The sequence below is a fragment of the Phalacrocorax aristotelis genome, chromosome 7 (genome assembly GCF_949628215.1).
Source record: "Phalacrocorax aristotelis chromosome 7, bGulAri2.1, whole genome shotgun sequence".
NCBI classification, from domain to species: Eukaryota; Metazoa; Chordata; class Aves; order Suliformes; family Phalacrocoracidae; genus Phalacrocorax; species Phalacrocorax aristotelis.
The window spans coordinates 43,847,714-43,871,679 of record NC_134282.1 but is presented as its reverse complement, the minus strand read 5'-3'; the positions used below and the strand labels follow the sequence as shown (position 1 = coordinate 43,871,679).

The 23,966-nt window shown below is 45.2% G+C and overlaps 2 protein-coding genes across 5 annotated transcripts in view; both read right to left on the bottom strand.

Annotated features, from left to right (window-relative positions):
* Positions 1-19,864, bottom strand: part of SQOR (sulfide quinone oxidoreductase) — a 28,044-nt gene extending 8,180 nt beyond the window's left edge. The window contains exon 1 of one of the 4 annotated variants that reach the window (XM_075100443.1): positions 19,781-19,864. The gene's annotated coding sequence lies outside the window, so the exon portion shown is untranslated. Of the gene's footprint in view, positions 1-1,354; positions 1,445-1,893; positions 2,010-10,552; positions 10,679-19,780 lie in introns of those variants that run through there. The other 3 variants (XM_075100444.1, XM_075100445.1, XM_075100442.1) reach the window with 3 other exon arrangements.
* On the bottom strand, positions 17,135-22,922 carry BLOC1S6 (biogenesis of lysosomal organelles complex 1 subunit 6). The gene is made up of 5 exons (XM_075100450.1): positions 22,670-22,922; positions 21,632-21,776; positions 20,465-20,552; positions 19,781-19,867; positions 17,135-19,017 (listed from the first exon to the last, which is right to left on the bottom strand). Exons 1-5 carry the CDS (start codon positions 22,728-22,730, stop codon positions 18,898-18,900), a joined length of 501 nt encoding a protein of 166 aa, XP_074956551.1. The 5' UTR covers positions 22,731-22,922; the 3' UTR covers positions 17,135-18,897.
* Between the last annotated feature and the right edge of the window lie 1,044 nt (positions 22,923-23,966).

The following is a 23,966-nucleotide window of genomic DNA, read 5'->3' as shown; positions in this document are numbered from 1 at the left end:
AGAGATGAGTGCTGCAAAAAGGAACAAGAATTTCCGAGGTGTTATAGATCACCAAAATACTGAACAAGGTAGGTGTGTGACCATACGAGTGCCATTCCACTAACTAATATGTCAGCCAAACACATTGTTACATTTGTATTTTAATGTTAGCATGTACCAGCATTTGCACACATCAGATGTATCCCTTCTCTCTGCCTCCCAGGGATGCAAGCCATTAGGGTAAGCACACCAAGTTCTGTGGTGCTTTGAGCAAGGGCGTGTATATTAGCCTGTTCTTTCAGGAGAAGTAGTGAGCCCTAAGCTTGATAGGGAAACAAAGGTCAGTGAAATAGGAGTTTACATCTTCCTAGACCTGGGATCTCTGAGAATATCCAAAATACTTAGTTCTCTATCCATGGTCACCTCTCAGCTTTTACATCACCAAAGTAGCTGGAAACAAAGGTCAGAAGCTCATACTTATCCTTGCTACAGCTGCACCCTGTCACTTGCCAAGTGAGAGCCAGAAACCTGAAGCATGATGTATTTTGACAATTGTAGCACCAGATATGCAATTGTGTTACCTAAAAGACAGCAAAGGTTAACCCACATATTCCCCTCTCTCTGCAAGACTGAACAAGAGCTTTTCCTGTTCTAAATCCATTGTTTGCACATGCTGAATATCAGTTTTTAGCTTTTCAGTGATAGAACAGGTATAAACTCATTTTAATTCAGTTCCTTATTGCCACATTGCAAATAAAGAATGAGTAACCATTATAACCTGGAAAGCAACTTAAGACAAGACTTTCCCAAGTTCTATACCTGCTCCCCTTTGTTTAATTCCTTGAGTCATCAGGCAAGAATTCCAGCTTTTTCACTTAGAAAGGGTAGAACTCATTTATGGTACTTACAGACAGGCATTTGAAATTAAACTAGAAACCCCAAATATTTTAAACTTCTCCAAGGTCAGCTTCAAAAGTTCTCTGCTATGCTAGATGTAGTTGAGCAATTCATTCTGCACCTTCATGTGCTATGTTAACAACCCTCATCTCCATGTACCCCAAATTCTTGAGGAAGTCTCATTATTAACCCCTACAGTACAATTTATCTGGGACAGAGGGAAAATCTCAGAGGTCTCCACTGTAAAAAGAATTTGAACAATTTTGCTTTACAGGAAATTTCCAAGATGCAGACATATTCTTCCCATCCCCCTCTCCATTCAAAATAAAATAAAAAAACCCCCAAACAACCCAGAATAAGCTAGTTTCACTTTAGAAAGCTGTTTATCAGGTAGCTAGTGCAGGCAGTTATTTAAAGATGTGGACGGACTGCTCAAGCAAGGGAAAGAAGTTGTTCTAGCCCTAGAAATGAAAGTTACCTCATGGAGATGTGTGCTGCTTTCTCCAAGTCAGAGAGATGAACAGTGAAGAGTGAGTTTTGCAACTTCCGTTTACGAGACAGTTTGAAGAGACACATCCTGTTTCTGGAAGCTCACAAATGCAGCATTTTGCTTTGGGTTTTATTAAACAAATGGAGGGGGCACAGTGGCCTGCTGGCGGACAACACACAGCATGTCCAGACCAAGACAACAAGACTTAATTTTTGTAATGCTAACTAAGGAATAACTATCCTCTCTGACCAAAGAAATTTTGAAATAAGCATGTGTCGTGGTTCAGCTCTAGTTGGCAACTAAACACCACGCAGCCGCTCACTCACTCCCCCCACCCCTGTGGGATGGGGGAGAGAATCAGAAGAGCAAAAGCAAAAAAAAAACCCAACTTGTGGGTTGAGATAAGAACAGTTTAATAATTAAAATAATAATGATAATAATAATGATTATGATAATAACAATAATATAATAAAAGGAAAAGGGAAAAAGGGGAAAAAAACCAAAACACAAACGATACAACCACTCACCACCTGCCAACCGATGCTGCCTGTCCCCGAGCCGCGATTGCTGCCTGCCTCCCCTAGCCAGCTCCTCCCAGTTAATATACTGGGCATGACGTTACATGGTATGGAATATCCCTTTGGCCAGTTTGAATCTGCTCTCTTAGCTGTGCCCCCTCCTCTCATGGCTTCTTGTGCACCCGGCAGAGCATGGGAAGCTGGAAAAGTCCTTGACTAGTATAAGCACTACCCAGCAACAACTAAAACATCCCTGTGTTATCAACATTATTTGCATACTAAGTCCAAAACACAGCACTATGCAGTGAAGATAATTAACTATCCCAGCTAAAACCATGACAGTATCCACCCCTTATTCCTTATCATTTACGTCATGCTCAGGTCCCATACATACAGCAACCATAGCAGTGATGATATACATTATGTAGCAATTAACAGCATACCATTCAGTTCATTGGCTGTTTTCACCCAACATCAAATCCCCTTGAGGCGCACACTGGACTCCTCCATCCTCCCGCATCACCCACCAAGGGCACCCAGGTCCTCAAGCAAATGCAATCCAATGAATGGGTTTGCCTTTGCCTGCAGCAGGAATAACCCAGACTGTTTTCCCCATCATATTTTTAACATGCCCTACAGGGACTCTATCCCCTCCCACAGTAAGTGAAAGTTCTGACAGGGCAGGGCCAGCTCGGTTGGCAGATCCCCTCGTGTTGACTAACCACGTGGCTTTTGCTGAATGTGTATCCCAGTGCTTGAATGTTCCACCCCCCATTGCTCTCAGTGTAGTTTTTAACAGTCCATTGTATTTTTTGATTTTCCCATTGGCTGGTGCGTGACAGGGGATGTGATACACCCACTCAATGCTTTGTTCTTTGGCCCAGGTGTCGATGAGGTTGTTCCAGAAATGAGTCCTGTTGTCCGACTCAATCCTCTCTGGGGTGCCATGTCGCCACAGGACTTGTTTCTCAAGACCCAGGATAGGGTTCCGGGCAGTGGCGTGGGGGACAGGATATGTTTCCAGCCAGCCGGTGGTTGCTTCCACCATTGTAAGCACATGGCGCTTCCCTTGGTGGGTTTGTGGGAGTGTGATATAGTCAATTTGCCAGGCCTCCCCATATTTATATTTCAGCCATCATCCCCCATACCACAGAGGCTTTACCCGCTTCGCTTGCTTTATTGCAGCGCATGTTTCACATTCATGGATGACCTGCACAATAGTGTCCATGGTCAAGTCCACCCCTCGATCACCAGCCCACCTGTATGTTGCATCTCTCCCTTGATGGCCTGAGGTGTCATGGGCCCACCGAGCTAGAAATAATTCACCCTTATGCTGCCAGTCCAGATCCACCTCAGCCACTTCAATCTTAGCAACCTGATCCACCTGCTGGTTGTTTCGATATTCTTCAGTGGCCCAACTCATCGGTACATCAGCATCCACATAACGTACCTTTACAACCAGGTTCTCTACCCGGGCAGCAACATCTTGCCACAATGTGGCATCCCAGATGGGTTTGCCTCTGCGCTGCCAGCTGCTCTGCTTCCACTGATGTAACCACCCCCACAGGGCATTTGCCACCATCCAGGAGTCAGTATAGAGAGAGAGCACTGGCCACTTTTCCTGTTCAGCGATGTCTAAGGCCAGCTGGATGGCCTTTACCTCTGCAAACTGGTTCGATTCACCTTCTCCTTCAGCAGTTTCTGTGGCTTGTCATATAGGATTCCATACAGCACCCTTCCTTCTCAGGTGCTTTTCCACAAGACAACAGGACCCATCAGTGAACAGGGCATATTGCTTCTCATCTTCTGGCAGTTTGTTATACAGTGGGGCTTCTTCAGCACGTGTCACCTCCTCCTCTGGTGATGATCACTTCCAAGATTCCTGTGTGACTGGGGTTTCCTACTTGAGCCTGTTGGGTGATCAGTGCCCATTTACTCCATGTAGCATCGGCTACATGATGTGTAGAGGGGACCTTCCCTTTGTACATCCAGCCCAGCACTGGCAGTTGGGGTGCCAGGAAGAGCTGTGCTTCAGTACCAACCACTTCTGAAGCAGATCAAACCCCTTCATATGCTGCCAACATCTCTTTTTCAGTTGGAGTATAGCGGGCTTCGGACCCTCTGTATCCCCGACTCCAAAACCCTAGGGGTCGACCTCGGGTCTCCCCATGTGCTTTCTGCCAGAGGCTCCAGGTAGGGCCATTCTCCCCGGCTGCAGTGTAGAGCACGTTTTTTACACCCTGTCCTGCCCAGACTGGCCCAAGAGCTACTGCATGAACTATTTCCTGTTTAATCTGTTCAAAGGCTTGTCGTTGCTCAGGGCCCCATTTGAAATCATTCTTCTTCCAGGTCACTTGATACAGAGGGCTTACAATCAGACTGTAATTTGGAATATGCATTCTCTAAAAACCCACAATGCCCAAAAAAGCTTCTGTTCCCTTTTTGCTAGTTGGTGGAGACATGGCTGCTATTTTGTTGATCACATCCATTGGGATCTGATGAAGTCCATCTTGCCATTTTATTCCTAAAAATTGGATCTCCTGTGCAGGTCCCTTGACCTTTGTTTTATGGCAAAACCAGCCTTCAGAAGGATTTGGACTATTTTCTTCCCTTTCTCAAAAACTATTTCTGCTGTGTTGCCCCACACGATGATGTCACCAATGTATTGTAGGTGTTCGGGAGCTCCACCCTGTTCCAATGCATTATGCATCAGTCCATGGCAAATGGCAGGGCTGTGTTTCCACCCCTGGGGCAGCTGATTCCAGGTGTACTGGACGCCCCTCCAAGTGAAAGCAAACTGTGGCCTGCACTCTGCTGCCAGAGGGATGGAGAAAAATGCATTGGCAATATCGATTGTGGCATACCACTTGGCTGCCTTGGACTCCAGTTCGTACTGAAGTTCTGACATGTCCGGCACAGCAGCACTCAGTGGCAGCGTGACTTCGTTCAGGCCACAATAGTCTACTGTTAGTCTCCACTCTCCATTAGACTTCCAGACTGGCCATATGGGATTGTTAAAGGGTGAGCGGGTCTTATTGATCGCTCCTTGGCTCTCCAGTTGGTGAATGAGCTCATGGATGGGAATCAGGGAGTCTCAGTTGGTACAATATTGCCACCGGTGCACTGCTGTGGTGGCAATCGGCACCTGTTCTTTGACCTTCAGCAACCCCACAACAGAAGGGTCCTTCAAGAGGCCAGGCAAGGTAGACAGCTGTTTAATTCTCTCCATCTCCAAGGCAGCTACACCAAAAGCCCACCTGTACCCTTTTGGGTCCTTGAAATACCCTCTCCTGAGGCAGTCTATGCCAAGGATGCACGGAGCCTCTGGGCCAGTCACGAGGGGGTGCTTTTGCCACTCATTCCCGGTTAGGCTCACTGCAGCCTCCAATACAGTTAGCTCTTGGGATCCCCCTGTCACTCCAGCAATGCTAATGGGTTCTGCCCCTATACAGTTCAACGGCATTAGGGTGCCCTGTGCGCCGGTGTCCACTAAAGCTTTATACTCCTGTGGGTCGGATGTGCCAGGCCATCAGATCCACACAGTCCAGTAAACCCGGTTATCCCCTTCCTTCACCTGGCTGGAGGCAGGGCCCCTCTATTCCTGATCATAGTATTCGACACTAACTTCTTTTAAATACGAATCACAGGTGTCTCTATTAAGGTCAGAAATCAAATCAGAGCTTCTACTCCTCTGTCTCAGGAATTGCTTACTGGAAACTGGAGCAGCAGCTTTCCTGGAAGAACCCCCGAGTGATTGTTTTTCTTTGCAGCTCACGTACCCGTGCCTCTAGGGTTGAGGTAGGTTTTCCATCCCACTTCCTCATGTCCTCTCTGTGGTCATGCAGGTAAAACCATAGGGTGCCCCACAGTGTGTATCATCTTTCTTGAGCAAAGGGACACTTACTCCTAATGGCTGAGATACTGGTCCATACTGGTGGGGAGTAGAACATATCCTCTTCGAGCTGCTGAACCTTCTGGGACAGCTTCTGCACAGCCAAGACTAGGGAGGAAGAGAGATTTGCTTTTTAATCCTGGAGTTTATCGATCACCTCCGCCACCGTTGGTGCCTCGTCATCTTTCCAGGACATTACTGCCAACGAGTTCCCACGTGTCGATGGTGCACTCGTACAAACTTCTGCCGCCACATGGGTCATGTGCACTGGGCTTCATCTGGATCTTTGGATGACTGTTGATCTCCTAGGTCACTATAAATCACCTCAAGCATAGCTAGTTCCCTCAGGCACAGGCTACCTTTCTCCATGGTCATCCATTTTCCTAGGCGAAATACAATATCTTCCTTGAAGGGATACCTTTCTCTCACACTGGACAGGAGTTGCCTCCAGAGGCTGAGGGCTTGTGCCCCTTTTCCAATCGCTTTGTCAATGCCCCCTTCCCTAGAAAGGGATCCCAGTTGTTTGGCTTCTTTCCCCTCTAATTCCAGGCTGCTGGCCCTGTTACCCCAGCATTGGAGCAGCCAGGTGACAATGTGCTCACCTGAATGACGGCCAAAATCTTTTTGCATATCTCGCAGCTCACTCAAGGACAGGGATTGGGTAGTTTCTGTTTCTTGTATGAGTTCTTCCTCTTCCTCCTCCTCTCCTCATGATGGCCCTGCTCTTCCATAATTTCTTCCTAAACGAGTTGACTTTCTCTTCCAAGATTTCTTCTTGTGTGTAAGGGCAAGTGATACTGGCAAGGGTTGATCCTCTGATTCAGCTGCAATGCTTGCCACTGGGGTTGGAGTAGCCGCAGCATCTATCGAGGGGGTTTGAGTGGCCGCAGCGCTTCTTCCTTTGTCTTTTTAGATCCAGAGGCCTTCTCTTCCCCTTGGGGGTACTGAATAATGTTAAACAGGGCTCGATAGGCATGGGCCATGCCCCAGCACATTGCAGTGATTTGTCTCTCTGGAGTTGCCAGGGTGACAACATACTTCCTCCAGATATTCTACTAATTTTTCAGGATTCTGCACTTGTTCAGGAGTTAAGTCCCAAGACACTGGGGATGCCCATGGTCTTAGGCATTTGCCCATACTACCCCACATACCCTGCCATGCATAGCTATTGAGCCTTGGGGCAGATCTCTGGGTGATATTCTTAAATTGCTTATTAACCTTAGAGCTGAAACGGTCTGCCAAAGCAATATCAATAGATTTATCTTAACTACCCAAGGATGTTCAAGATACTGAAAAGTTGTTGTAATGAAAGAAGAGGCACGATAGAAGATGGTGGGTAAGGTGCCGTTCTGTATTTCCTCCATAAAAAAACTCAGAGGAGGAGGTATAATTGCTAATTGTATCCATGAGGTGGTACCCGACGTACAGTCACGGCTTCAATATAAACTTCAAATACCAAATAAAACTCAAGGCCAATGTTTTAAAAACAGCTCTCCCAGGCAAAACATCTCTAATCACTGCAGAGCACAGCAGACCACAAAAACCAACACCAATCTTTAATAGACAGCAAATACAAGAGCGTGTTGCAGATTGGATAAACTACTATTGAGAACAGAGTCTATGCTGTGACCAGCAACTATTATCTCAAACCCTTCATACCCCATGTTGGGTGCCAAAAAGGACTGTCGTGGTTCAGCTCTAGTTGGCAACTAAACACCACGCAGCCGCTCACTCACTCCCCCCACCCCTGTGGGATGGGGGAGAGAATCAGAAGAGCAAAAGCAAAAAAAAAACCCAACTTGTGGGTTGAGATAAGAACAGTTTAATAATTAAAATAATAATGATAATAATAATGATTATGATAATAACAATAATATAATAAAAGGAAAAGGGAAAAAGGGGAAAAAAACCAAAACACAAACGATACAACCACTCACCACCTGCCAACCGATGCTGCCTGTCCCCGAGCCGCGATTGCTGCCTGCCTCCCCTAGCCAGCTCCTCCCAGTTAATATACTGGGCATGACGTTACATGGTATGGAATATCCCTTTGGCCAGTTTGAATCTGCTCTCTTAGCTGTGCCCCCTCCTCTCATGGCTTCTTGTGCACCCGGCAGAGCATGGGAAGCTGGAAAAGTCCTTGACTAGTATAAGCACTACCCAGCAACAACTAAAACATCCCTGTGTTATCAACATTATTTGCATACTAAGTCCAAAACAGAGCACTATGCAGTGAAGATAATTAACTATCCCAGCTAAAACCATGACAGCATGCTTATAAGCACACACAAGATGTACCTTAACTAACAGCAGTCTAACTGATGAGAATGGAGTTATTACATTGCTGTTAAGCTGTTGCAGGGTATACAGAAAAAACCCTCAACTATCTGAAGTGTCATCTGTAGACAGCTGTTTTAAAAAGAACAGCCAAATCCTTTATATTAAACTTCCAAGTTAGACAGCAGCTGTACAACTGAGTCAGTCAACAACTCTCTACTTTGGACACTGGAGATAAAGGAACAGGGGGATTACAGAACAAAAATGAAGGTAAAGGGGAAAATTCATAGCCTACTGAACCGAGCTGAAATGTTAAGCTTTTACAAGACCACTTAAACACAATGCACACTTACCCACCAGCCTTTAAACTATGCACAACAAAACATGACAGTTGATATTAGCCTTATATAACATGAAATCTCATTCCTAATGGAGATCTGTACACAAGTCTTAGAGCACTGCCTAGAAAGGTAAGGCCTACAATACACCACTCCACCTTAGTGAGGGCTCTGCTTAGCCTGAGACAGTTCTGCTGTTTAAAACTAGTTCTGTCAGCAGGAGAGGCAATTCTGTTCTACGAACACTTCCAAGACATGATGGTTTGTTACAGCATCAGCAGCTTGTGTAACGCCACTGCAGCACAACTCACCGAGCACCACCTAAAAATCAGGGCAATGTGACTCACAATAAGTCCACAAAAAATGTCATTTCTACCAGGAGAGCTAGTATTTCCAAGCTTTTTTTTTTTTTCTCCTTTTTCAAGAACAGACTACTTTTTTTTGAACCAGATTTAGCCTGAAGATAATCAGTGACTGTCACACGTCCATTCATAAATCTCTTTTCCCTCTTCCTGTAAGGCTATCTGTTTGCATGCTTTTAGAATAAGTCTGTTTAATACTCAAGAAAAGGCACTTTAAAAAAATCACTGTTAAGACTGACCGGAAAAACTCTGTATTATTTAGTGTTTGAATGCCATTAAGCAACTAAGGTAGTACAGGCGTAAAAATGGGACTTTTCAGTTTAAAAAAAAAAAAAAGGAAATAGAAAACACCGTTTTCCAGAGTTAGTTATATCCCTTTAAGAAATAGATAAAACAAACCATAAGGAACTATCTTCATTAAGCTATTCTTGAAAAAAAAAACCAAACAACAATGTCACTGTTACCAGCATCATGGAGGAAATGAACTGGTTACCAATGTTTTTAAACTTTTCTTTAAAGAACCACCTTGTTGAAAATAGGCTTACTAGGTAATACGTTACAATTTAATATTTTCGTGTATTTTAACCAATTCCAATCTCTATCCAAGAAAAAAGCAGATTCAGGAGAACAGGATAAATGTTCCTCAGCCAGTTCCGGGCAGAACCTGCATGAGAGCGGCTAAGATCCACCTAACTGCATTCATTATGCCTTTTGCTATAACCAACCATCCAGCCTACAAACAAGCTCAAAGCGTAAAAGTTATCTTTGGCTACAGTTCTCCAAGCATTAATGGCCACAAGTAAATAAAGTCAACCTCTACGCAATAAAGACACGGACAAGTCAGAAACACAGTGCTGGCAGATCACAAGATAAGTGGTTAATTACAGGCACCAAAATTCCACCTCTTCTTGCATGATGCTTCATGCAGAGACACTCAAGGACAGCTACAGCTTCTTCCTCTCTGGAGTACCTGTTGTACGCTTGGCTCCCAAGATCGACTACTTCACTGAGCCACTTTAGGAACCGTCTATTGCGGGCAGTTAGAAGAAATGAAGTTAGAAAAGTCTTACTAGCAAGAGTAAAGATCACCGCAACTATTCTCTAAACAGTTGGCCACAGATGAACAGTTTCAACAGCCTACCCGTGCACACTCAGCAGCCCCAGGTGCTGGCGCGGCGGGCAGCAGTTTCTACCCCGCTGCAGCCCCCGCATGCCCTCACGACTCAAGCCCTCGGCAGGGACGCTGCTACAGCAGCCTCCGCGGCGGCCGCCCAGCGGGTCACCGGGCCTCAGCCGCCCAGGCCGGACACGCCGAGGCACCGGGGCCGCAAACGCAGCCCGGCAGGTGCTTCTCCGCGTACACCCAGCCACACGCCGGAGGAGCGGCACCGCGCCCGCTGCCGCCGGGCGCGCCGCAGCTCTGAGCGGTGATGCCGTGTGCCCCGGCTGCACCCCGCGCCCGTCCCGAGACGCCCAGTCCCGCAGGGAGCCGCAAAGCAGCGCTCCCTCCCCGGCCGCGCTCAGCGAGTCCGCCGCTGCCGGTGCAGAGCCCGAGGTCCGCAGGCTGCCCCACCGGGCCGGGCCGAGCCGGGCCCTCCCGCCCCGGGGCCGGGGCCGGGGCCGCCTCCCTCTGCGGACCGCCTGCCTCGGGCCCCCTCGGCCCCGCTCCCCCCGCCCGGGGCAGAGCAGGGCGGACCCCTCGGCCCCGCTCCCCCCCCCCGGGGCAGGGCGGCGAACCGGGAGGCCCCCTCCGGCCAGGGCGGGCGGGCCCCGAGCCGCGGCGCCCCGCACTTGCCTACCTGTTGCGCCGAGCAGGAGAAAGGCGGGGGACGGGCGGCGCCACCGCCTCGTGCGCGATAAGCGCCGGGTCCGGTCAGCTGGAGCGGCGGGGCGGAGCCCTGCGAGGTGCTGCGGCGGCCGGGCAGCCCCTCCTGCGACCGTGCGGCCGGGCAGCCTCCTCCCTCGGCTGGAGGGCCAAAAGCCATCGCCGAGGCTGCCGGCGCTCCAGGGAACGCCGGGCAGGCTTCAGCACTACAGCAGCTGTGCCCGCGGGTTCGCGTTCAGCTTTTTTGCCCTACATGTCCTTCCGTCTTCGCATCAATTGGTCTTCCAGCTCGCTATCTCAAAAATCCGACTTAAGCCTGGAATCCCACCACGTTAAAAACAAACAAACAAACAAACAAAACTAACCAAAAAACTCCCCACAACACCACATGAAATATTAAGAAACAAAAATAATTGAAGGCCTAACCTGAAATCAGGGTGCAACTCACCTGGATGCATGGAGAAGAGGATCCTTTTGGCTGAAGGACAAGCAGGGAGCAGGGCTGCCAGTCTCGTTTCCATTCAGCGAGCTGCAGCCCACTGCCGAGCCAAGCCTTAAAATGTTTTCCCCTAAAACTTTATAGGGCTTTTGATTTGTGGTGTGGTGACAGTGTGAAGTAATAACAGCTGTTAATCCACTAAATCATGTTTGAACAGCCAAAAAAAGACACACAAAGATAGTGCTGAGAGTAACATACAAAGGCAAAATTACTTAACGCCAGCTCACATGCATCAAGCAACGCATAGATCCAAACCATGTGTCAGGCCATTTTCTTCTCAGGGTCAACCTCCCCCTCTTGGCACAAAGTTTCTGCACAGGTACAACTGCTCAGCTGATACACAGCCAGCTGAAGAAGGCTGTAAAGAATGAGGGAAAGGCCTTGAAGAGGTAGATGGGAAGATAGCACAAGGCTGTTCCGCTGCCTGCATGCAGCTGAGAAGCAGAAGGGAACAAGACATTCTGCAGAGTGACAATTTGAGAAGCAGTATGGGTGTCAGTCCCCTGGCGCATCCAGACATGCACACTGCAATCATACCCCGCGCTTCCAAACAAGAACAGTTTTTCTGTCCAGCTCCACAGCTGCCACGTGTTCAGCAAAAGTGTGTTGCCACTCCTCGCAGCCACCCAGTGGCAAACTGGCTGATTCTGTGATGCTGCTCTTGGTTTGCTTGTGCCACTTGTCTTACGCTTTGTGTTACTTTGAGCTTCTATGTGTAGAAAAGAAGCTTCAGTGGCTTTTCTGAACTTAGGACTGAAGGCCAATGATGAAAAGTCAAGCCTGACAATTTACCTCTGTTCTCACAGGCACTCCCTGCCAGGTACAGAGGTTGTTGGAGATGAGGCTGCAGCACTTACCACCTGAATTAGAATGACTCATTTTGCCTGCTTGTAAAAACCCACACTATCATCCCCAGTCAGTGGCTGCTCTCATAAAAGTACACAAAGTCCAAGAAGCAGGCTTAGCCAAAAGATATCATTAATTTTGACAGGATACTAGTTACCCTTTCAAAGGTACTTCTCAGTATTTAGTAGTTCCATACAGGTATGTGAGGTTTCTGTAATGCTTTCCACAGCTACACAGAACCAGCTACACCAGACTAAAATGTGTAAACAGAATAAAAGAGAGCCCAAAGTTAAAAGGTCTCTGAAACAATCTTTTCCCCTGTTGCTTGCGTAAGACCTGGCACATATAATACTAATTCCACAGATCTGCACTACATTATTCTACATGAAAGCACTGTTACATAAACAAACCCTCCCTCCCAATCTTAGTCTATTGCCTTCCCTTTTCTCACTTCCAAGTGCATCTGAAAACAAACCCCTAATACATGTGCAAGCTTTGAAACAACCTTTAACTCCAGTCCTAAATCTGGACACCTCCAAGCCCTGATCTAAACCCAGCTACACATTTGGCTGGCACCAGTCTAGGAGTCCCTCTTAGATCCACGTAGCGTAGGTCACTCACTTCACACTCATCTAAACCAAAATCACAACCGCTACAGTAACTGTGACCTAGTGACCACTGATACTTTGATGTCTGAATTTTATCAGGTTACCTATAAGCACCAACCCTAAATCTTAATCTAGTGCTCTTTTTCTATAGATGGAAAAATAGCAAAACAATTACATTTGAATTAACCCACACACACTTACTAGATCCAAAATTAATAATAAATAAATGACCTCTGGTGACAGTGCATTCCCACATAGAGGCAAAGGGTCATTTTTCAAAGCTGCTGAACACCTACCCTTTCATGGATTTTACTGGAGAGAAAATGGACAGAGGGAAGACACAATCAGTATCTTTAAAAATATGTCACAGAGATTAGACATTTTTGTTAATACATCAACACAAGTGACTTCTCTAAAGAGAAAAAAAAAAGATGGTTTACAATCACAACTTTTAAAACACTGAAACTCTCAATTTTTCTAATTTCCAAGAGCTTCTGGACTTCCTGTTCCCAGCTGCCCTGGTATAGTCAGAGTACAGCCTTTTTTCACTTCTTTTTTTTTTTGTTCTAAGAGGTTGATCCTCATCTCTGTCCATGAGAAAAGAAAGTTGTTTGGGTTTTTTTTAAACATATTTTTAGGATTGTCTTTAAATATTAAAATATCATCTTTATGCCCCCCTGCATATTTTCCCACAGACTTCTTACAGAGACATTCTGTAATTTTAATAAAGAAATTACTTAATACCTTAACTTAGAACATATGAACCAAACATGAAGAAACTGCTCACCCATAGCACAGAGCCCTCCTGCAGCTGCAGGGAGTGCTACCTAACCCTCCCACAACAGCAAAGTCCAGGCAGAATGAGAGGGTGGCAGCTGCTGTGGGAGGGCTGGGTGCACACCGCGTAGCTGCACCCTGCCTCAGGGCCTCTGGCACCCTGGGGTGGCTGTGGGAGCGGTGGGCAATGCTCCCTGCCCATCAGGCAAGCGGCCTTTCCTCGGAAACCCTGTTGATTATGCTGACCGCTCCACGGGACAGCATCCATGTGTCTGCCTAGGTTTAGACTGCAGGTTCTCCAGGACAGGGATTATTCTTCTGTGAAAAGTGCCTACCTGACAGTGAGCACGAGCTCAAATGAAGCCTAGTAACACTGGGTGATGGAGAAGATAAGCATTCATTTCCTCACATCATCTTTGATATTTTTTCTTGGAGGTATTATTCTTCTGGCATTCCCCTAAATCATAGCACCTGTAAGGCTAGCAAAAAAGAGGCAGTAGTAAAAGAAAAAAAAAAGTAGAAGCAGAAGAAAAACAGAGTAAGAAATAGTCTCATACATAGTTTACCAACACGGCTTCTTTTTAAATATGACAATTTTAATGACTGGAAAACTGGCAACTTCAGTTGAGCACTGGAGGGCTGAAACATTGGCTTCAGGTAGTGGGGTGGCAAAAAGTTCCTATTAATTGTTCTGTTAGTACTCTGGTAGCCTGTATTTACATGGGAGGATATTATTCTTTACATGAATCCCAGGTAACAGAAGAAAAGTCTTGCTCATCAAGGCAATAAATTAAATTGCTAATGTACAGGTATAGTGTTCTGCTGACCAGAACACATACAGATGGTCTTGCTTTTGCAGCAGTACTAGGATGTATTTTCATTGCGACAGATGAAACAAAATAGATCAGCCTTCTCTTTTGTCTTGCATCTCAGTGTGCATTAACTACTTCTGTAAATTACTGCTTTTGAGACCATTGCTTTAAATTATTGGCTTCATTTAAGTTGCAACTTTTCCATTTGCCAGGCAGGGTGTTTCATTTTCTTTCTTAAACCCCATGGCTTGAAATCATGGAGATAAATGGACAGATAGGAGCAAAACCAATTAAGGAAATACTGAGTTACCAGGTATGGCCAACATCTTCACTTTAAACCTGCACGACACTTCATGAACAACACTTACATTATAGACTTGAGTTAGTCATAACCTCCCAGATGCGTGGCTGCCTACAGTCATGGCCTCCAGGAAAAAAGTTCAAATTCTCCATGCCAGCACGGCTGTGACACTGTCAGGTACCACTAACACAGCTGTTCTTCCCATCAGTTTTAGTATGATCATCTGCATAGAGAATTGTCATGGTTTTGGCTGGGATAGAGTTAACTTTCTTCACTGTAGCTGATATAGTGCTGTGTTTTGGATTTGGGATGAGAAGCTGGTAACACACCAATGTTTTAGTTGTTGCTGGGTAGTGCTTACACTAGGCAAGGACTTTCCAGCTTCCCATGCTCTGCCAGGTGCACAAGAAGCCGGGAGTAGAGGGGGCACAGCCAGGACAGCTGATGCCAACTGGCCCAAGGGATATTTCATATCATATGACATCATGCCCAGTATATTAACTGGGGAGAGTCGGCCAGGGGAAGCAGTGATCGTGGCTGAGGGACTGGCAGAATGGGTTAGTAGGTGGTGAGGGGTTGCATCACTTGGTATTTGCTTGGTTCGCCCTCCCTGGGTTTCACCTCTCTCTCTCGTTATTTTCATTTTCATTATATTATTATTGTTATTATTACTATTACTGTTTTATTAAACTGTTTGTATCTCAACCCATGAGTTTTCTTACTTTTGCCCTTCCAACTCTCTCCCCGTCCCACTGGGGTGGGGCAGTGAGCAGGCGGCTGCATGGTGCTCATCTGCTTACTGGGGCTAAACCACGACAGGAATATTTGAGAAAACTAAACTTGTCACATGTTAAGAGCTCCTGGCTGCGCTGGTATCGAAAAGGGCTGGTTTGGAGACATACAGTGGGGGGAGGGGGGATGTGACTGTCCCGTTTTGGTGCCCATTTTTCTGCAAATCACTTTGCCAAGGACCAAGAAAAGTGAAGTACAAGTGTACTTCAAATTACTGGAAAGCAGTGATATTTGTGCCAAATCCAACTGTTTACTTCAAGTTAAGCTTACACTTTGATTTAAAAATAAATGAATAAAAAACCAAACCAAATCATCTTTGCTACCTTCACATTCTCCCTAAGAAACTTAGTGCATACCATCTATTTTGCCTAGCATGCATAGCCATATTAATAGTTATGCTGCCGTAATTTGTATTCTTATAGATTTACATCACTAAGCCCAAGTCCTGCAAAATTTTTATTTATATTCACACAACTAATGCAACAAAGAAACAATCAGATTTAATGTTGTTTAAGAAAAAAAATTGATCCCTGCAAGGTGAGGTGTTGAAGCGTGAAGCTCAGAGTTAAAATGAAGAACAGCCAGCAGTGTCGCAAAGCAAGCAGCAGGTGGCAGGAAGTGCCTGCTGACCCATAATTTGGTATCAATCAGCCAGAGAACTCTCTCAGATGCCAGAATCCCAGCAGAACAGCTACAGAAACAACATTTACATTATTGATGCTATTATCACTTAGGTCACATTACATAGAAAAAAGCCAGATAAAATATTCTGCAGCCATTTTCCAAGAAGAAACAAATATTTGTCTTATGAACATGGCAAAGCTACCACTATCTATGAAAAAGCCAGATTTCACTGAATTAATAACTGGCTCACGTAAAGCTGTACAGCTGTAGGTGGGGGGACCCAAATTAAGACTAACAATAGGAAAGATAAAAGCATGGGAAACCAAGATTCCCCAGTTAGCAACAGTAATTCCTGAATTTGTAGAATCTTACAAAATAAAAATTCAAGAGTTACTGCACAGTGAAGTGCCTTATTTCTGCTGCTATGACTTGATAGTTTAAAAACAAGTAAGTACATGGAGTATGCAACAAATAGTAAAAAAAAAAAGACACTTAAAGCTGTCATTTTATCTATTTCTAAAAAAAGATGCAGCTAGCTGTGTCCCCTTACATGGATGGAAGTAAGAAAATGTCTAACACTACCACGTTTGTCTAGCTGATAAAGTAATTTTTTATAAAATCAAGCAAGATTAGATGTATACAGTAACAGAATTACTCACTCTAGCTGTGCACATGAATGCAAGCACACAGGTTAGATGCCAGTACCGTTACATTAATCCAATGTGGCATTTGGTTTTTATGTGTTAAGACACAAGAGGAGCATTCAGAAGAACAATATCCTCTGGAGATAATGTAGTTTGGACTGAAATAATTTAAAAGCTCATTAATTCAAGTTATGTAAACTGACCAAACTTCCCCCATATATGTTAATTCGTTTCTTCCCCTTTATTACAGAAAGGTCACTTATTAAAATTAGTTCCTTATTCATACAAAAAACAGATTTAACCACAATTTTATGGGAGAAGTTATCAATTACATTTTTATGTAGGTGTATGTGATTCCTCAGGCAAGCACTGCAAGCTTTTATTCATTTGGTCAGAAATTATTTCAAAGAAACACCGAAATATGCAATTGCAAAAGCATCAATTTCTGTGTTAAGAATTCTGAACCTTCAGTAAAGGTAGCCATGATTTTTGAAACAAAACAAAACCATCCCTGCAGTTCTTTGGAAAAAAAAACCCCACAGTTCTTCACAGAAAGAGAGCACAACTTGAAACACTAGGCTGGATTCTAGATGAGGGAACACAAATCAAGAAATACCACAGGAATTTAATCCCCATTTGGATACTGAGGCATCTAATTTCATGTTATACTTTAATAACAACTGTTTAAATTCCAGGAATCTAATTTTGAAATTACATTACAAAATAAAGTATTTAAATGATATTTAGTTATGTACATTCTGCTCCAAAAATGGACTGTGGAAATTCTTTACATTTCTCTTAGAAATACATACAAACCACAGCACAAGTCACCAATCCACTGGCAATCAACAGACACAAGTCACTTCATGGAAAAATACGTGAGGGAAGTTTTAATCTATCGTTGCTTCTGTAAAGTAGTCCGAAGGACACTGAAATGCTGTGAAGTAGTTTGTTCTCCTGGCCTCAAAATGTTCCCCCAGTTTACCTTGCGTGTTGGATGATTACTCATTAGAGTATGTCAATATTAAGAACAGGAATTTAGGAGTTCAGTAGATTATAGTACAGGAGTTAGTCCAGGCAGGTGTTCCCTGTGTAAATCATCCAAAACAGAAGAAAAAGTAAAACTGGCCGTGTCCCTCTGGTACCCTACCATACATACAGAAAACTTTACACAGCTTACCCTTTGTCTTATTTCGAAACATGCCACTCATGTTACTACTAAAAAAATAACACAGATATAAAATAACTAGCTCGTTAGACTGTAGGAACAGCGAATTTAAAGCTCTTTTACCAGTCTAGACGACATGCACCAAGTGCTGCAAGAAAGCAATTACATTCAGAGAAATGGGTATCAACCTCCATTCCACAGTTATCATCAGCATACGCTAATCATCATCATCAATTTGGGTGAGGACTGTGGAACAAAAATTCTCTTACATAGCCCCAAAGTGCAAATTAATATTTTGTTATGGAAAAAAATTAAATGCAGTAGTTTATCTTACAGGTAACTGAACTTCACATGAAGTGGAAATTGTTTCATTTTAGTTGTGTTTTATTTTATCACACAAACTGGAGAAACTACAATCTCTAACCCCACACAAATCTGCTCAGACCACACAGTCTTCCTGCTGAACCATTACCGAACTAACAGTTCCCTGGTTTGACTCAAATGTTTGTGGAAGTACAAATTCAACAACCTTTGCATTGTGCACACATCAATTTTGAGAATCTTTAGTGTTCTGCTTCCTCCCCACCAACAACCAATTCAGCTGGGTAATTATTCAGAAGTTACTTTAAACCTGTTCTTAAGTTACTTCATGACAAAAAACCAAGACTACTGCAATAAAGTGAGCTTTCCGGCAAATACTTTGGAAGTTTCTTCAGTTCATTAGAGATGGACCAAACTAAGGCTGCACTAAAAGTCAGTATTTATGAACCAGGGCATTGAAAAGAGATCCCAACTGCCTGCATCAAAGCAGTTTCAGTGAAACAGGTGACCACTGAAGTCAGGGGATGAGAACTGAACTTTAACTAGCATTCTGTATTTTGCCTAAAAAACATGCGTCCCAGTCACCAACTCTCTCTCAAAATTCTAAACACCGGAAGAACTGACAAAAAAAATGGATAGGTGTTTAAGACTGTGATGCCTAAGTTCTCCTATATACATATATAATATATATAAAAAAATTAACTTATAGTAATCTCAAACTGCATAGCATTACAAAAGAAGGCAACTTGAGTGGCTAAAATTAAAAAATTCCAGTGTTACCAACCCTATTATTACCATTCTGGAATTTATAATATCATAGGGTAGACTGTTGCTACTAACAGCTACAGCCCAGTTTAAACAAAGTCTGCCTTAGTCCCAGAGAATGCAGAAATGATTAATTTGGACAAGCTATTGCATGCTCTGCTTTCATGTCCTCCTAGCAGGTTTTGCTGTTAACTGCTTCTCTCTTTCAAGTTCCTTCTCACGTTGCTGTTCTCGTTCTAGTTCTTCCTTCTGTCTCTTTTGTTGCAGCTTAAGTGCTCTTTTCTAAACAGAAAAGACAAGAAAATAGTTCTATGTTTTATATATGTATTTAAGTTGGAGCTACAAACAAAATCCCTCCCATTCTCTTAACATAATCTTCTCTGATCCACCCCCGCTTATGACTGAGTATTGCATAAACTGCTCATTTTTTCTTCCTTCCTCCCACTTCAATCTGACCTTTCAGAACAGTAAGTCTGTGACCTACACAGGGAAAATACAAACTGGATTCCCTTCAGCCTCACTAAAAGTCACCCTTCGTGTACACCAGACAAGGCGCATACTGTGCAATTTATTGCCTCCAAGACAAAATCCTTTTGCTGAACATACTGAAGAACTAATCTTGCCAGAACGTAACCAGAGACTGCCTGTATAGCATGAAGTCAGTAAACTTATGCCACTGTTAACAGTATGTTAAATAGAAGGAGAAATTTATGACAGTCTGGTTTTCATTAAAAAGGCACAGAAACTGAAACAACAAAGAGGATTACTTGGAGTAGAGTAGATTAAGCGACAGAACAAAGCATAGTTCTCATATCACCTAAACATGACGACAGCACTGAGATTTACTAGTGGTGCAGATGCACAAGTTGCCTGAGCACAGATAATGAAAGTTTGGCGCTACTGAAAATATCCGTCCGTTTAAGAAAAAGGACTGAAGACTCTATTCTAATCAGAACTTTCAGCATGCATCCAAAATAAAAGTTAGGTATTTCATTACATATTATTGACTTCTATGTTGGAAAGTAAAAATATTTATCCCACTCACTTTTAACTTTGATGTCTTCTCATGGAGCATCATCATTTCATTTCTGATATTCACTAACTTATTGTGATAGTGTTTAGCTTCTGAAAACTTAAAAAAAAAAACAGTTAAAGCAGCAACTGTCAAGTTGGACTAGTTGTTTTATAAAGCCACACAGCAAAACTGCAATCAAACCCACAGTGCTTATCAGAACAGTTTGAAAATGGATTAAACATGTTCAAGTTTATATATAAAGTTTACATATTACAGGTATTCATACAGAATATATAGAATAATTCATTCATTAAACAGAATAAAAATATTAGCATTTTATGCACAATACATCAGTGTTTCATGCACCCTTCCTGCTGGTCTGGGGGAGCGCACACAGCTCATGTTGGAGCCGCAGTCCTACCGATAAGTGGCCTACATTTGCTTTGGCTACTGGTTCTGAACAGCTAGACTTACTACTTTTAAACAGCTAGACTTACTACAACTGGCTGACTGAGCCTGCTCTTTCTGCCCTTCCTATTTAAGGGAGGTATGCTGGTTCTGCACCCTCTCCAGCAACTTTGTCCTGAATATCTGAACTGGTTGGTTCTTTTCCTGTAGGTCACCAAGAACAAGGAAAATATGCAAGTTGCTACTAATGCTTCAGCAAGAAAATCTACACTAGTAGAGATTTAAGAAAGTATTAACAGTACTTACCAAAGCATTGATATCAAGAATTGAGTTACACTCTTTGAATTTTGAAATTTCTTGTTCTAATGTTTCTAGTAATACCACTTGGTTCTGTCTGAAACAAAAAAAATATGCATAAAACTAAAGCAGGGCATATGCTTTTCAAGCATCTCTTTAAATAAATACTACTTTTGATCACAACAGTATAAAAACATGCTTCCCAATATCAGATTTCTCTCATGCATTGCTAGGTGTTTTCAATAAAGACACAAGTAAATGGTTTTAAAATAATCCCAGCTGAGTACACACAAATTCAGTTGGCACCATCCAGCATGATAAGATATCCAGGACGAATATCCGAAACCCCTGAACAGGCACTCAGCAGGCTGCAGTGAGTAAACACCCCATGGTGAATGAAGGGAAAACAACTAGCTCTTGACTTTCCACTCGCTTGCCTCTGCATCATGCTGAAGGACTAAGTTATTTTTGTATGGAACTTGCGTGCATCCTTGGTGCTTATTAAGGATCTTCCATCCCACACAAATCAGCTGAAGTCCTTCCAGACACAGGCTGTCCTTGGCAGCAGCGTAACAACATCACACATCACGAAGCCCAAACCAATGTGCCCTGCAAAACCCGAGGTGGCTCTGGGTAAAACCCTTTCCAGTTTTTTTGTGTGCATGGCAGACCCAGTCTGCACCTGAATATAAACTGGCCTCAGTTACCAGTGAGATGCCAATGTACAAACAATTCTTACCTGCTTAGCTCCTTGATTATATTTTCCCAGTGTATCTTTTGCAACTCAGTTTGGAGACTGGACAACAAACAATATACCACACTACAAGCTGCCCTGAGTATGAACTGCATCTCTACAAACCAAATAAATCTAGCTTTTGGCAGACTTACCACTACAAAGGTGAACAAGTATTTAAGAAATCTGCATGCTTCCTATACCTGGGTTAGGGTATTTTAGCTTCCTAGCATTATCCATTCTTCAGCCAAAGTTCTGAGAGCTTCGCTGCAGCTTACACTCCCCCAGTACTCCCGCAAATCAATTAACTATTCAGGATGCTATAGTCAGAACACAGAAATGCTACAATAAACTATATTCCAGCTCAGGGTAGCTAGAACATTACACTGGAAAATGTGGCAAAGTATGCACATATAAGAAGTTGGTTTTAAAAATTTGCTTACGTAAGTTCCTGTAGTGCTGATTTTGATCGCTGAAGATCAGGCAGATAATGAGAAAGCAATCCTTTGGTTAGCTGCTCCACAGCTTTCTCATCTATTAAAGGAAGATCTTCTACTACTCCTTCATCTGGAGATGCATCACTAGGACCTACACCAAAGAACAGCAAGGCTGAATGCAACAGGTCAGCACACGCTTCAAGTTTCACCCTGAGCAACTACATTTACCTGTTTAAAAATTGAAAGTATTTCAACACTGATGTTGTAATTCTTTGCACTTTAACAACTAAACCGTGCTTCCTTTTTTCCTCCCCTCCCTTTATTTCCTCCCTTCTTCCCAGCCCTATATCATGAGCTTCCTGGCAAACAGCTTTATCTGAACACCAGCAGAAGAGAAAGAGAGAAATAGAGCATTCTAAAAAAAAAAAACAAAAAACCCAAAATAAAGTAAGGTATAAAAATAAAAAAGAAAGATCAATACTCCAGTCTACTGAGGGAAAAAGGGGCATTATCAGTCGTTGTGGCCCAGTCAAGAACACCCAAACATTAACACCCGCCCACCTTTTGCTTCCAGAGTTAAGAGAATATACCTAGGCGTACCAAATACAGGTCTCAGCCTTTCATTCAAAGAATTCTAATACCTCATTAAAACACCACGCGCTCAACTCCAGAAGTTTGCGGGAGTTAGTTAAGTGTGACTTTCGTCCGGGCAAGCTACGGTGACTTACTGCCTGCAAAGCTCTTGGAAGATAAAACACTTCCATACACAGGCCACACCGCAGGGAGGACACGGCGGCAGCCGCCCGCCTTTCGCTTCGGAGGGAGCCCAGCCGCCCGCCCCGCGACGGCTCTCCCGGGGCGGGCGCGGGCCCGGGCCCGAAGCCCCGTCTAAGGGCGGCCGGGACACGGAGCGCTCCCCGCGGCCCTCAGCCCCGGCCGGCCCCGGCCGCCTTCGGGCGCGGCCCCGGCCGGGCTGCCCCGGCCCCTCCTCGGGCCTCCCCGCTCCCGCCCGCCGCCCGGCCCTGCCCAGCCACCCTCACCTACCCAGCGGGCGCCTGGGGCTGGCTGTCGCCGCCGCCTCTTCAGGCCGCTCCGCCAGGCTCATCGCTGCAGCCCCGCGACGCCCGTCTGGCGGGGCGAGAGGCCGTCGGGGCCGGGGCCGGGGCTACGGGGGGAGGGCGGGGGCGCGGCTGCCCTCACCGGGCCAGGCGGGGTGGCGACATCAGCCACGCACACTGGCGCCCCACCATAGAGTCTCCTCACAGCGCACCTGGCTAGAGCGGCCGCCGCTCCGGATGCGGAAATAACGTATAACTGACGTTCGGAGCGCCGGCCGCTCGGCGGGGCGGTGTCGTCGTAGTGGCCCCGTTCCGCGCAGCTCAGCTCCCTTCCCCGCGGCGGGCTCAGGGCGGTCCTGAGCCGCCCCGGGGCAGCGCAAAGGGCGATGAGGGGCCGGGGCCGCGGCCCCGAGACACGGGCAGACACTTATGTTCATGCGTGCATGCAGGTGACACCGAGCTGGCCGGGAGTGCGGTCTGCTCGAGGGCAGGGAGGCTCTGCAGAGGGATCTGGACAGGCTGGGTCCATGGGCCGAGGTCAGCTATATGGGGCTTAACATGGCCAAGTGCTGGGGCCTGCACTTGGGTCACAACAACCGCAGGCAACGCTACAGACTTGGGGAAGAGCGGCTGGAGAACTGCCTGACAGAGAAGGCCCGGGGGTGCTGGTTGACAGCCAGCTGGACATGAGTCAGCAGTGTGCCCAGGGGGCCAAGAAGGCCAACAGCATCCTGGCTTGTATCAGGAATAGTATCCTGCCAGCAGGAGCAGGGCAGTGATTGTGCCCCTGTACTCGGCACTGGTGAGGCTGCACCTTGAATACTGGCTTCAGTTTTGGGCCCCTCGGTACAAGGACATTGAGGTGTTGGAGCGTGTCCTGAGAATGGCAACGAAGCTGGTAAGGGGTCTGCAGAGCAGGTCTTATGAGGAGAGGTTGGGGGAACTGGGGTTGTTTAGCCTGGAGAAGAGGAGGCTGAGGGGAGACCTTATCGCTCCCTACAATTACCTGAAAGGAGGTTGTAGTGAGGTGGGTGTTGGTCTCTTCTCCCAAGTAACTAGAGATAGGACAAGAGGAAATGGCTTCAAGCTGTGCCAGGGGAGGTTTAGGTTGGATATAAGGAAAAATTTCTTTACTGAAGTAGTGCTCAGGCATTGGACCAGGCTGCCCAGAGAGGTGGTGGGGTCACCATCCCTGGAGGTGTTCAAAAAACATGTAGACATGGCACTTCAGGGCATGGTTTCGGAGGCATGGTGGTGTTGGTTGGCGGTTGGACTTGATGATT

Excerpts from the sequence above, each read along its gene's own strand:
- BLOC1S6 (XM_075100450.1), bottom strand. The coding sequence starts at position 22,730 with ATGAGCCTGGCGGAGCGGCCTGAAGAGGCGGCGGCGACAGCCAGCCCC. Across the intron at positions 19,868-20,464 it reads TTCTTGATATCAATGCTTTG|TTTTCAGAAGCTAAACACTA; the intron begins GTAAGTACTGTT and ends TTTTTTTTTAAG. Across the intron at positions 19,018-19,780 it reads AGAAGACATCAAAGTTAAAA|AAAAGAGCACTTAAGCTGCA; the intron begins GTGAGTGGGATA and ends TTTTCTGTTTAG.